A 13,659-nucleotide genomic window follows, 5' to 3' on the forward strand; every position below is an offset into this window, starting at 1 on the left:
ACAAATACAAAAATACAAAAAAAAGTAAAAATACGTGAATACCCATTGGTAAAACTAATCATTTAGCCAAATCGCTGAAATCAATTAATAAAAGAATTAATAAAAGATGAACCCCAGAAAGTTCATATAACCATTCAAATTCACTTTACCTGGAGTCGTTTCTAGATGAAATGTAAATAACTTCTAACTTTAAGAAACTCTGAACATTTTCTTCCTAAATGAAGAAGACAAAGAGCTAGAGGCTTGCTTGGCACACTTTTCTTTTTAATAATTTTCTTTGTAAAACACATAGCCTGACGCAAGTAATTTGCCTCTTACTGCATATATTTGGATAATAATTCTGGTTATGAATTAAGGTGAACAAGGGAGGGGGCGGGGAGGCAAAAAGCTGATCACTGATACAACCGTATTATTTTAGATCTACTAATGCTATTGATTTTCTTTGTTTCCCTATGTGTCATTTTGCTGGCAGTAAGCAAGAAACATTGCCTATTTGTTAAGTGTATTTCAATGTATGAAAGAAACTGGACACCTGGCTGCTTGCGGCTTGCTTGTTCAGAGCTGAGGCCCCCTGAGCTTCTCGAGCAAACTTCTCCAGTGATAGGATGGCCCGAGGATACGGACACAGGTGACACTGTCTGGCGGACCCTCACTTCCATCCTGAACTAAAGACTGGAGTATCATTCAGATCTTGCCATTTTCTGTGCAACTCAGGCGACAGCAGCCACTCCTGATTTTCTTCTCTTCACTCGGAGATGGATGGGAAGAAGGAAGAAGCCAGATTTATTTGTGGGACTAAATGTCTTTTCAGACTTCTCCTCCGTGACGTCTGTGAAATAAAGGGCACGTCAGTTAGTAACTGACGTTATATGATAAATACAGTTCTTCAGAGTCACGTTGCACCACTATTTTTGTAGAGAATTTAATCTTCCTTGTAAGAAAGTATCATTATTTCCTTAACTATCCTGTGTGCCTCCAGGAAAAATCTGTGGAGTTCCAGAAGGTGTGATGGAAAAGCAGAAGCTTTAGACTAACTACTTGACTGGGCGGTTATCCACGCTGGGACTCGACTGCCCAGTCTACAAAGGTTTGGTTAAAACAAAGCAAATTAGAGAAGTTTGCTAGGTTGTTGTAAGGCATAGAGATCTTGTATGCTAATATCATCAGAATCCATTTACTGACAGGAAAATAAAATCAAGCGACGATTGAACAAATGAGAAGTGAAAATTAGTTTTGAATTGGTTATTTCTGGAACACATACATATAAAAAGTTAAACTCCTTTAGTTTAAAAATTCAGAAATTTTGTCCATAATATTCAGCTAATATTTACACTACACGTTGATTTGATTTTACGGCCTATTATGGGGAAGAAGAAAGAAAGATGAAAAAGGGGAGAGGAAATACGGGGAGTTCAAGGTAAAGAAAAAGACAGAATGAGCCCCTAGGTCAAAATCCAACCACCTAAAGGTCTCTGAGGCTTGATCACTTCCAGGTGACCTGAGCACTCTGTGCCTCTGAGACACAGGGTGGGAAAGAGCCCCCACGTCAGTCTGCCCTCCAGCCGATGGGATTCCCTAAGCCGCGCTCGTGCTTCTTTCTTCAATTTTCTGTCCTCGTTCTCCTCTACTTCCTCCTGCACCCTCCTCTCTCCTTTGGTCTCACTCATTCTCCCATTCAGCAGATGTGTGTGTGTGGGGGTGTGTGTGTGTGACCTGTGTGTCAGTCTGCTCCAAACGCTGAATTGCAGCAGAGAATAAGTCGGTGTGCCTGCCTTCGAGGATCTTACATTCCAGTGGGAAAGAATCATTACAAATGAACGAGCTTTCCCAGAATGTCATGTCAGGTAGGGACAGCAGCTGTGAAGAAAAATGAACTAGGGTGAGGGACGGACGGAGAGTGGTGGGAAGGGGCAGTCCTTCGTTGTTCGTTATTTGCAGACTGTCGCCCAGTTACTGTGACCAGGGGAGGCCCAGCAGCTTACCCACCCCTGAATTACACGGCACTGCATTTACGCGTCTAGGCTCCGAAGTCAAGCTGCTGGTTTTGGATGCCAGCTCTGTTATTACTTCTCTGCGGATCTGAAGTTACTCGTCCTCTGTGCTTCCGTGTCCTTGAGTATCAAATGGGGATGATAATTGTAACTACCTCCATGTAATGAAGATTGATTGGAAGAGTACCTGTGCAAGGTTCGGGTTTGTACCTGGTACACTAATTTAAACACAAACGTGAGCCATTTTCACTAGCAATATCACTCAGTTATAGTTTATGTCCCCTTTCACCTGAAGTAAAATTGTGAGAGTTTTTCTGTTATTCTTTGAAAACCTCAAGTACGCTATCATGTGTACCATCTTTCACACAATCATTTTTCTGTTACCGGGTACGCTTCCACGGTGTTGTAAACGGAACATGTCACAAAGCTCATATTCTCCCACTCTCTTCCCACATTTAAACCAAAAAGGAACTACAGTTGACCCTTGAGCAGCCCCCCGTAAGTAGGAAATCCATGTATAACTTCTGACGCCCCCATACTTCACTGCTAACAGCCTGCTGTTGACAGAAAGCCTCGCCGGCAACACAGAGAGTCTATTAGTACCTGTGCCACGTTCTCACAAGGAAGCAAGCTAGAGAAAAGACAATGTTACAGGAAAATCATCAGGAAGAGAAAATACACTTAAGTACTGTACTGTAGTTATTGAGAAAATCTGCATGTACGTGGATCCTCGCAGTTTAAGGCTGTCTTGTTCAAGGGTCAACTATATAAACTTATGCTCTGATGTATGTGTTCCTGGACTATGGTTAATATTTTGTAACTTGTTCAATTCTACAGGGATTTACACACCACTTAAAGACATTAACAGTCAGAATCGGCATTTCTATTATTTAAAAATAACGTCAAAGAGATTAAGTTACCTGTTTTTGGACTATTTGCTCAGAGAGCTTTCCTCTACACTGTGAGGTCCTTGATCTATGAAATGGCTTCTTGGTGCCTATTTCAAGGTATTCTGTACATGTTTGTTTCACAAAATTGGAATTTGAACACCAAACTTTCTGAGGTAAATTTATGCCCAGGTTCCTGGCAGTGCTTTTTATGAAAATAGGCATTTAGTGGGTATTTGTTGACTAGACTTCATCCACTATTTTCCCACTTAGGCTGTGTCCTAAAATTACAGACAATCCACACAGTGATAGTTTAATCTACACAACTGTTATTTCGCAAAGTGCACAACTTTCTGAAAATGACCTCATTTTATTTTGGAAACATTTTAATCTCTGACTCCACTTAACTCTTTTCTTCTTTAAGCCAGAAGGAGAATTTTTAATTATGCTTTTGTGGTCCCTTTTCTGTAAGCAAGTGAAGATATCTACTCCCTTTGCCCTTTCTGTGTGATTCATGACCTCTCAGAGTGATAAAGAGAAAATAAAGCAACTATTAAAACAAGAGATATATAAAAAATTCCTTTATGTTTGCACAAATAATTATACTTCATGATCTTTGATAAAACTTATCATAGTGCAATCAATTTCTGATTATCCAAGTGTAGATTGTTCATATGTACATTACCCATGACTAATTTTTAATTCCATTTTTGACTCCCCCTGGCATTTAAGACATACGTGGCTATCTTCTTTCTGTCACTTAGTTTGTATTTAGAGAATGTAAAGTATATTTAAAATCAGATGAGGCAAAACAAATAAGAATGCAAATACAGGCAAAAAAAATGTATGAACTATAAAACCCAAAACACACATTTGACTATCTATTAGTTTTGGATTATTTATACCACTGTGTTTCATCCATTACTTAACACAATTAAAAATAAATTACATTATTTTATAGTAAACCCTTCCTTTGCCAAAAATTCTTAGTGGAGTTGAGGGTGAACGGGAATCATTCATATTCTCGTTATGTGCATGAGGACAGATGATGGTCAAGTTTTCGATATAATTTCTATATAATTAAATAAAGAATTTCTTATTTAATTAAACAAAGTGGGTTTTGGTGGGTGGTCACTGTGATTGTCAGGCGCAGGCAATAAGCACCAGGTCCTTTCTGTTTTTAGTCCGACTTTGTGGGATGCGGGTTACACAAAGTGCCACATGTTAGATCCTCCCCTTAAGGTTTGATCTATTTTAAGGATGGGATGAATGGCCGCAGGTTAAGCTGGGCCCATACCAGCTTCCTAGAGCCAGTGGAAGAGTAACAGCATCTGAATTTTCTAGGCTGTACGGTTTCCTAGGATGAGCATAAAATTTAGAGTAAGAGTTGATCTCAGTTTATCACTTAATCCTCATCAGATCTTTGGCAACTCACTTACCCTCTGGTTAGGCTCCACGTTTTCCCAAGTTTTCCTTTGTAATTGTTGTGAAAATGAACAGAATCATTTATAAAAATGCTGTGTAAATTCTAAACCATCGTATGCTACTCCTGTGAATATGTGAACAATCCAGACGTGGCTGGTGAGCCAGAGCTTATTGGTATCATGGCTCTAACCCACAGGGACACAGCCCTCAGAGACGCCATGTCACACTGCCTAGCTGTACCATGGCTCTATCCCTCAGGGACACAGCCCTCAGAGACGCCATGTCACATTGCCTAGCTGTACCATGGCTCTAACCCGCAGGGACACAGCCCTCAGAGACGCCATGTCACACTGCCTAGCTGTACCATGGCTCTATCCCACAGGGACACAGCCCTCAGAGACGCCATGTCACACTGCCTAGCTGTATCATGGCTCTATCCCGCAGGGACACAGCTCTCAGAGACGCCATGTCACATTGCCTAGCTTTTAAATCTAGGCAGTGAAGCTAAGTCTTAAATTAGCTCTGGAAAAGTTTCATCTGTCAGGTTCAGTGGTCCTATTTGATTCTTCTCTCCATTCAGTAAATTCATGATCTCCATCTCACCAACCTAAAATGCATGCATCCTGGAATATTCACGACAAGAGCATGAACCAAGATAATTTTAGCCCCGGCATGTCTCTGGGGACAAAGCAATAGTTAACAGTCTGGACAGAAAAGGGGTACACTCTGGAATTCTGAGTACTCACTCCTTCGTGTTGAACATGACTTTCCTTCTTTTCCCCTGGAATGCTCTCGACGGATTCCCTTTGTACTTCTGAACCGATGAGTGGAAGGAATCTTAGGCTGGTGGGGCTTGGTACCTAGAAGCCATAAGTAAAGAGTTAGCAGGACATACTTCAGGCAATTGCTTCTGTAATGTGAATTCAGAGGCAGAGAATAGGGAACGAAAAGGTCCGCCTGCTTTAAAATGCACCCTCCTTCCCAGATGCCCACTATCCCTCCTGGACACGGCACCTTTAGCGTCCTCTGTAGCTTAAATGTTCGCTCCTGTTTTGATGAATGTGTTCTCGGGAAGGGGAAAGAACATTTTAAAAAATAGTAAGTTCAGATTAAGTGGAAATATTTCATCTTCAATTGATTACACCTGGTTTAATTAGTTCTTTAATTTCACAGATTATCTGGAGTGGAGACAGGAAGGGTGAGTAAGGAGGAAGAAATTCTGGACGGGAGGACAGCACAGTCAAAGTGACAAAAGAGGGAAGAGCAATGGTGCCTAAGGAATGGCAAGTAATTCAGCACAGCTGGGGTGTAAGGTACATGGGGAAAGTGGTAGAAAATGATGACAGACAATTCAGGCAGAGGCTAGACTAGGAAAGGTTTGTAGGCCAGGCTGAAAGTGTTTGGATTTTATCCTGTGGGTGATGAAGAACCAGGATGGAGTCTGAAATAATTTCCTGTGGTGTTTAATGTGGAATGGCAGAGACAGGGATCAAGGCCACAGACACCCAGAACTAGGGGCTTGGGGATCGGACAGGCATGCCCACAGAAGCCGCAGTTGGCTTGGTGACATGATTTTCCTCAACCTTGTTTGGTAGCTCAGGGTCAGGAAGGAGATGTCAGATTCCCTGTTGTTTTCTAACCACCCTAGGGCTAGAAACCTCCAGCTCACCCTATATATAGGCAGAGAACCAAAAACAATCCCTGCCTCTCTGTTTTCCGTCAGGAATCCTTCTAAGGCACGTCTTCGAATCTGCAAAACACAGGAGTGAATGTTTAATGCAAAGGGCACATTCCATCAGCGGCAAAATTCCCGTGTTCAAATCCTGACTCTGATGTTTATTAGCGGAACGACCTTGGGCAAGTACTTCCCCTCTTGACTATTTATGAGAATCAAATGAAATAACCCCTAGCACGGGGCTACTCAAACGTAAGATTTAGTATCAGTTGTGTTGTTATTACTGATAATGGTGTGTCAAAAAGAAGTGAATGAATACATTTAATACGATTGAGAAAGAAAAGGAATGGGCAAAACAAGATTCTGGGAAAGATCAGAGATTCCTAAGAAAAAGGTGTTTTAACTCAACTTTAGCATTAAAGTTTCGCTATTTTACCAACGGTTGAGAAGACAAAGGCGTGCAAAGGAGAAGGTGATCCTTAGGGCACTTAATTGTCTCAAGAGCTTTAAAACTTTGCTAAAGATTTCCTGAAATGTATTTAATGCTTCAGTTAAATTACTTTAAAAGATTATTTCTTATCTTCAAATTGGAAGAGAATATTAAAAGTATATACCAATCTTTATTTTTAGGTTGTGCTATTTCAATCCTGTTCAACAAAATTGAGTCTCTGTTATGTGCCAAGCATATGTCTTTGGCCATAAGGAGCTTGGGACTTAGTGGTGGGTGGGAAGTGAAGGTAAGTGTACAAACATCCGATTCACTGGGGAAGATGGTAAGTAAATGTGCCGTAAGACACGAACCGGGAGAGACTGGGCTTGTTGGGTGTGGAATTAACATTTATAGAGTATCTGTGATGTCACAGGTATACGTTTTTCTCACTTAATCCTCTCAACAACACTTCGAGGGGCTTTCCAATGAGGAAAGAGATAAAATAATTTATCTAAGATTAACCCTAATTCTGTCACACTCCACATCCTGTCCCCCTGCCCTCTGGGAGCAGCTGAGCTCCATCTGGACAGAAAGGTAGGGCTTATGGAAATCATTTCATTTGGAACGTATTAAGTATTTAGCAAAAACGAAGTTGACACTGTAAAACAATAATGACATAATCGACACCCACGGACCCACTGCTCCGTTTTACATATGGAAATAATACCGTCAACTTTGAGGTTCTCAGTCCTTTTCATCTGCCCTTAAATGTAACAACAGTCCTGAATTTTGTGCTTCTAATTCTCTTGCTTTTATTTATATAGTTTTACCTTATATGATTTCTGTCCAAACAATATTTTATTTAGTTCTCTTTTTTGACTTTTATATAAATAATTACGTAGATATTCTTAAGCAAAACTTTTTCGCTCAGTAGTGTGTGTCAAACTATTATCTACACAGGTGAGTGTTATTTTGGTCCATTTATGCTCGTGGCTCCACAGTGTTCTGGCCTACAAACACGTCGTAATCACGTACCGATTATACTGTTCACGAGCATGTAGGCTGCTGTCAGGGTTTTGCTGTTACGGACGGTACTGCTCTGAGCCCACCTGTACCTGCTTCCTAAGCCCATGTTTACGAGTCCCCCAGGGGACAGCTCTAGTGGGCTATACCTATTTTCAACTTCCCTGGTTCATATTCAATTGTTTTCCAAAGTGCTTTACAAATTTACACAACTTCCACCACCAGATTCGTGTTCTGATCGTGCCAAATGCACACTGGCCCTTGATATCCGCCAGTCTGCTGAGTGTAAAATCCTAATGTTATTGACATGAATTTCCACGTTTACTAATGAAGTGGAACATCTCACCCTGTGCTACTGGCAAAGGCTTTTTTTTTTTCCTTTTGTGATGTATCTATTTGAGTATTTGACCGTTTTTAACATTGGACTGTCTTTTTTTTCTTGTCAATTTTTTAGTTCTTTTGTCTTCTAGATACTAATCCTTTGTCAAATACAAAGGTAGGATACACTTGACAAACAGAGAAGGGCATTGATGTGGCAAGGGCAGCTCAGGCGAACTGTGGGGGCAGGAGAGAGAAACTCGCAGGCAACGACAACTAGCCTGACTGCAGAAGGTGGGGCGACAGTAGGTTAAGAACGGGAGACCCGTTTAGAAAGGTTCAGTTTGGTTTACCGTGTGGAAGATCTTGAAGAAATCAACTCGTGCCACATGCAGTCTTAGGAATATTAGACATAGAATGGATCGAAGGACCCCCTTCTCTAATTCTGCATGGGTGTGTGTCAGTCTGTGACAGCCACACGGTGGCAACCAGAGATGTCCACACCCTATTTCCCCCACCCCCAGCCTGTGACTACATGGCCTCACTTGGCAAAAGGGACTTTGCAGATGTGATTAAGTTCAGGAACCTTGAGAAGTGTTATCCAGGTGGCCCAGTCTAATCACAGGCATCCTTAAAAGCAGAAGACATTTCCCACCGGGTCAGAGAGCTGTGACCCCAGGAAAACCATCAGGGAGAAGCCACATTTCTGGCTTTGAAGACGAAGGAGGAGGGCCACAAAGTAAAGCTTTTATATTCTCCCCTGGAGCCTCCAGAAAAGGAACAGAGCTGGGGCAACACCTGAATTTTAGCCCAGCAAGACCCAGGTCAGACTTTCGACATACAGAACTGTGAGATGATTAATTCGTATTGTTTAAACCACCAAGCAGGTAGTCGCATGTAACAACAGCAGTAGAAAACTAGTACACTGGAGAGATCGAAAGTCAGGAGACCAAAAGCAAAGTGCTTTCTTTTGTTCGTTTGGGGTGGTTGTTGTTGTTGTTCATTTGTTTTAAGCTACCTTGGGAGAAGAAAGAGACTTGAAAAACTTAAAGTCATGATCCACTTCAAAGGCCTTGGGAGGCGTACGTTTGAAAAGCAAAGACATTGAGCTCATTTTTTTCCATCTGCATAAAAAGATACAAGGAAAACTGTTCAGCACATACCCACATCTTTTATTCTCTGCCTACTAAACAAGTATCCGTTACGTCCTTCTTTCTCTGGGTCCCTGATTCTCTGGCTCCCACGGCTCAGGTCCTAATGATGCTACCTCTGCACTTCCCAGCCGTCTCTATTTGTTCACTCGAATACCCTTCGAGTGCCTACTGTGCGCAAAGCATTAAGCTAAGAGCTGGGTATGTAAAGATGTACAAAACGTGGTCTTCATCCTCAAGGAACTCACAGAGTTAGTTATGCATATTATCAAATTAGAATATACTATTTTGAGTACTAAAATAGGTGGATGCCGTCTCCTGGAACCCTTGTTGATTTTTCTCAAATTGCTTCTGTTTTAATCCAAATTCTGTGTGGCTTATGACTCTTAGTTCAATTCCTACTTATTCTACCAGCTTTTGGACTAGATGATGGCACTGAGTCTCTCCAGCTTTGACCCACTTGGGATTTCCCTAAAGGACTTTATTTTAGACAGTCCCTTCTGATTCTTCCCCCTTTGCGCTCATCCAGTCAGTTCCCCCAGTGCTGGTCGGCTCCATGTTGCCAGTCCAGGTAGGTCGGTCCCCTGAGGTTAACCACCATATTTTGCTGATGTTGAGCTCAAGTGAGCCCTGATCTCTTCCATTATGACAAAGATCCAATCACATCCAAACCAGGACTGAACATTACACAAGCACAAAACACCTTCTGCCAACACTCTACTCCCTCCTGGGGAACTGTCCTCCTCCTCTAAGCCTTTAAGCAATGCTCAAGTGTCCCTGAGACACAAGCAAACCCATGTATCAAACTCTTATTCAACCTTAGAGCTATCTGGCTTCCTTACAAAGTAACCTATACTATTGTCACCTCATGTTTCCTATTTATTTCTCAAGCACCACCCTGTGATTTTCATTGAAATTACCCCCTCCTGGGTCATCAGCTGAAACAATGCCAAATTCAATGTTTACTCTTCTAGCTCCTATGTGACTTCACTGGAGCGTTCTGCGAATGTGTCCTCTCTGCGAATGTGTCGTCGTTACCCTTTACTTAACAACCCTCTCCTGCCTTGACTGCCATCATACTTGCTTGTGGTTTTCTTTTCAGCCTCCAGACGGGCCTATCTCAATGCTCAAGATGCATCTCCACTTGGATGTCTCACAAGCATCTAGGCTTAAACCTGTCCCAAACCAAACTCACTGTCCTTTTCTTCTGACCTGTTTTTTCTCTTGCATATTCTGCAAATATGATTTCTGTAAAGATTAAAATCCTTATGTTGGCCCATAACAACCATTGTGATCTAGCCTCTATAAACTTTTCTTGTTCTGTTTCCTACCACGTCTTCCTTACTTGCTCACTGGACTCCCAAGTCTTGAAAAACTTGATGATGTATCATAGTGTTTCATTATTTAGTGCTTTACTTAAATAGGATTCAACTAAACAAAGATCAAAATTGCCTCTTGGTTACATCCCATTTACTTCTGTGTGATTATCTCAAGAATTAAATTTTCTTAGAAGTACTATTATACTGAATTGTAGCTCTTTGTTTACATATTTCCCCTCCACTGGACTGTGACATTATTGAAAAGCCCTGGACTGTTCACCTTTGAATTCTCCACGTCTAGCACAGAGTCACAGCATCATAAGAGTTTAATTCTTGTCTGCTCATCTAAAAAAACCAAACAAACCGAAACAAACAAACAAACAAATAAAACCAAACCAATGGTCTTACTTCTGCCGGTCAAATACCAGGGGATATTCATATTTTCGCTGCTTCTCTGTGAACTTGTTTTCTTCTTTTATTTCTACAGGATATTCATTAACATCACATGGCAAAATGAAATCACTTGTTTGTGATATTTCAAGCATCCTTCGTTGTCCAAAATATCCACAGTACTGACCACTGAAGGCATGCCAAAGCCTGAGGAGAGACGAAGACAGGGAGAAGAAAGTGACTGGAATTCAGTGGAAGTTATTCTCTTCATTAGATCATTTATATGGATTGTCCCTGGGCCATTACGGATCTGAAGCTTGATTCTAGGACTCTTCCTATTAGATACATGAAACTAAGCAGAGCATAAGCATTTTTATCAGCTAGGATTTGAATCCACAACAACTTTGGGAAGTGTGAACTTGAATCTGTCCTTATGATTCCCACTCATTAAAGCCAGAAAACAAGGAACAGATATTTCCCAGAATAACCCTGCGCATTCAAGGTGATCAGAACCCACGTTGGCAGACAGTGTCTTAGCGGAGTTAGGCCTTTGAACGGGCTGCAGCTCAGCTGTCTACCTCCGTATCGGCACCAGTAGAACTTGTGGGAGGGGGTTTCCTATGGATGCTTTTCCTATTACCTCCGTCCGTAAGTCCTACTATTATGAAAACACCTCTACGATTTTTTTGTAGATGGAAACATCTACAACCATTTTTTATGGCTGCATTCCGAAATAAGATGGCAGAAGAAGTGGCTCTTTCTCTGTGTGCACTATTTCTCCATCGGTTCAGTGCATGAGATCCCTCTAAGTAGCCCACTTGCTTTAAAGTACTACAGAATGTCGTTAGCAGGAGTATGTGCCCTAGGTCTCAAGGACAGATACAAGAATGTGGAAGATCTTTTTTTTATGTCTTGATTTCAACCTCAGAGTAGCAAATGGTGGAAGCAGTCATCCTGACCCATGAAGAGGACCAGCTAAATGAGCTAAGAGTTAATTCCACGAAGTCCTAGTGGTTTCCCAGGTCAAGGGGGCAGACATTGACGAAAAGGCAGAGCAGAGGTATCCAGCCAGCACTCCCCACACCTGACAGCATCCTAAGAATGTAACATAAACACTCTCTATCCCTTACATATGTGAATTCCCCAACACTGCATCAACGCTGTGGCCTTGCCAGAGCCTTTCCCAAAGTGAAATGGACCAGCCCTTCCAGCATGGAAGTTAGAGGGTAAGGACGACCGTCAGGACAACTCTAAACCCACTGTGTTCTCGGCCAGGACGGAAGCAGCTTCTGCTCTGCTTTGCTGTGTGGCATTTCCTGCTGCAGGTGGGATTCTCCCAGACAACGGATCCCACCTCTCAGCCTGACTTCCTGGGCCGCAGAGAGGGATCTTCACCCCTTCTGTCCTCTGTCCAAGAGCTAAGCCTTTATTACAGTTCTTCCTATTACAAACTCAGCATCTTTTTGACAAGGAACATTTCGTGTGTTAAAGTTGCCTCCTGTGTTAGCTAGTGCTCACAAAAGGACAGGCCTGGTCAGAAAGAGAGCTGTCTCTGAGGTAGCTATTCCTAGAGCTGCTTTTCCTGGACTGCGCACCTAGGGACATCTTCCCGTGAAGGGAGCATGAAAGTAATTCCTCCGTGCCGAGGGTGACCAGTCTGCGCAGGGACTGTTTATAACAACAGAGGTGTGTGCACATGTGTCATGTGGGGGGTGTGTGTGTGTGAGCATGCTACCATCCCCAATTAGCACTTCTGCTCACAGGTAGCTGAAAAGAAGCTGGAACAGAGACCCAAGGGACAGAGTCGTGAAAAACATCTCTAATAACGAAACGTCATGTCCTTTATTTTTCCTATGAATAAAACAATAGATCCCCTTTCTGGCGGAAGAAGAGCTCTATTTGACCCCAGTTGCGACCTTACCCCCACAGACTCACCTCTAACTCAACATTTCTAAAAGCGGACCTTCACCCTTCCACACTCAAAATACTTTCCTCTTTTAGTGCCTCCTCTCTTCACGAATGGCACCGACATTCCCTGAGTTATAGAGGCCAGGAGGTATCCCTGCATCTATGGCTTACCTCCCCTTTCAGTTAAAGTTTCTGTCTCCTGGATTTTACCTCCTAGATAGTTCCCGGAGCCAGACGATTTCCCTCCAGCCTGTTGCCACTGCCCTAGTCCTGCCCACTGCGCCCAGCACAGACTTCAACTGTTCTCTTTGCTCCCACCTTGCTGCTCTGAAGTCCATTCCCTACATGTTATTTCTTTTAAATGTACATCAGATTATGTTAGTCCTTCACTTAAAATCCTTTGGTGGCTGTTTCTTCCAAGGCAAAGATTCAAATGAGCCTCAGGTCCACACAGGGTCTTCTATACAACGTAAAATATTCCTTCCTCTTTGCCTTCATATGTTTAAACTTTCCAATACCCTTTGAAGTCTCTTTCCCTCTCCCAATCGCTCCTGAATTATTCACCCAGGAGGATAATTCATTACCATGATTTTGAGACATTTTAATATGTAGCAATTTGTCTCCAGAAATGTCATGACATTTCCTCTGTGTGTGGGTGTGTGGGTGTGTGTGTGTGCGTGTGTGGGGGGGGTGTGGGGGTGTGCGTGTGTCTGTGTGTTCAGCATTTGTGTACGCATCCTCAGCATGATCCAGGCCATCACAAACAAGCAGGCTCTCTGCAAAATCAATCACATTGTTGATGGAAACATTAGCTCGCTTTCACTTTTCTCAGCATTAGGCTGCACTTCGCTGTTACTTTCTTTGTGACTTTTGATCCCGTGTCTCCTGTGGCCTTACCAGGGGTGGGTCTACCTCTCTTGGATAATCATCTTGCTTAATTCTTTGAAATGAATCCACACACATGCACACACACAACACTTTAGTAAAGTATTTGTTATACTTCTAACGTAGAGGAGCAAGGCATCTCATCTCCTCGGGCATGGAAAAGAATTCCAGACCAGTGGCCGTCTTTTCAAAGCCTTTGTGCGTGCTACCTCTTGTCTGTGTATGTATTTATTTATTTTAATTATCTGATCAAGAGT

General features: G+C 42.3%; 1 protein-coding gene across 1 annotated transcript in view; it reads right to left on the minus strand.

Annotated features, from left to right (window-relative positions):
- Positions 1–252: 252 nt before the first annotated feature.
- Positions 253–13,659, minus strand: part of WDR64 (WD repeat domain 64) — a 114,460-nt gene continuing 101,053 nt past the window's right edge. The window contains exons 24-28 of the mRNA XM_045795938.2: positions 10,628–10,816; positions 8,768–8,873; positions 5,973–6,053; positions 5,050–5,163; positions 253–829 (exon numbers count right to left, since the gene is read on the minus strand). Coding sequence (XP_045651894.1) covers positions 746–829; positions 5,050–5,163; positions 5,973–6,053; positions 8,768–8,873; positions 10,628–10,816 — 574 coding nt within the window. The 3' untranslated portion in view covers positions 253–745. The remainder of the gene's footprint in view (positions 830–5,049; positions 5,164–5,972; positions 6,054–8,767; positions 8,874–10,627; positions 10,817–13,659) is intronic.

The sequence above is a fragment of the Ursus americanus genome, chromosome 2 (assembly GCF_024610735.1).
Source record: "Ursus americanus isolate L20-20 chromosome 2, mUrsAme1.1.p, whole genome shotgun sequence".
NCBI classification, from domain to species: Eukaryota; Metazoa; Chordata; class Mammalia; order Carnivora; family Ursidae; genus Ursus; species Ursus americanus.